General features: G+C 50.7%; 1 protein-coding gene across 1 annotated transcript in view; it reads right to left on the bottom strand.

Annotated features, from left to right (window-relative positions):
* gas7a (growth arrest-specific 7a) overlaps window positions 1-953 on the bottom strand; it is a 24,627-nt gene that overhangs the window by 16,877 nt on the left and 6,797 nt on the right. Inside the window, exon 3 of the mRNA XM_008402804.2 lies at window positions 257-372. Within this exon, the coding sequence (XP_008401026.1) occupies window positions 257-372 (116 nt within the window). The remainder of the gene's footprint in view (window positions 1-256; window positions 373-953) is intronic.

Here is a 953-nt window from a genome sequence, read left to right as displayed (position 1 = left end):
GTACCAATGAGAAGAGCCTCTGTTTTATCACTGTTAAGCTGACCTGAAGATAACAGGCAGCTGTGACCTCCAGGTCAGTTCACACATACAGTTTAAAGCAGAGAACACTTTAAACATTAGACTGAATATGAACTAAAGTAACAACAAAATGATAATACCAAGAAATCCCTATCAGACCTGGCCAAACGTGTCGGGGTTGTAGGAAACGCCGGATTGGTTAAAACGTGTCTGTTCCCGCTGCGGGACGTTCCTGTACCTCTCGTGGATGAACTCGGCCATCTCCTTCTGCAGCTGCTTCCCCTTCAGCTGCTTCTGCAGCAGGACCTCGAAGCCGGTGACGTGGGCGGCGCCCTGCGGGTCCTTCCTGTCGGCCTGCGGACAGAGCGGCTGAGTCAGAGACGCCGTGACTCATCCTGGCTGAGAGGACGGACGGACGGCCGCGCGTCGGCGTTCACACGTCAGCCCTAACCCTAACCTAACTATAAAAATAACAATAACAACGCTAGGTGCTCATCCATCAATCCGTCCAGTTTTTGTATTTTTGTGTAAATGCGCCTGAATTTCCCAGCTGAGGAAMTAGAAAGTTTATTTTATTGTGTTTTTGTGCAGTGATCGGCCAGACGACAGAAACCTCGGCACAGGCGCCGAGCAAACAAGATGAAACCCGTGTTGATGCGCGTATCACTTTAAGGAAAACCACGTGACCGATGCAGTTCCTGTGTCGTTTGGATGTGACCGCGCCAGATTGCATTGATGAGGGATGGAGATATCTGCCCAGCAATATTTGTCTGCCCTCAAACCCCATGGCCAGCGTAACATTAGCATGGCAGCGAGCAACATGTTAGCTTCGCTCTCTGCGTTAGCTTCGCTCTCTGCGTTAGCTTCGCTCTCTGCGTTAGCTTCGCTCTCTGCGTTAGCTTCGCTCTCTGCGTTAGCTTTGCTCTGTGTTAGCT

Source organism: Poecilia reticulata, unplaced genomic scaffold (genome assembly GCF_000633615.1).
Source record: "Poecilia reticulata strain Guanapo unplaced genomic scaffold, Guppy_female_1.0+MT scaffold_259, whole genome shotgun sequence".
Classification (NCBI taxonomy): domain Eukaryota; kingdom Metazoa; phylum Chordata; class Actinopteri; order Cyprinodontiformes; family Poeciliidae; genus Poecilia; species Poecilia reticulata.
Note: the sequence above shows the minus strand (reverse complement) of the source record. Positions and strands in the feature narration are given on the sequence as shown.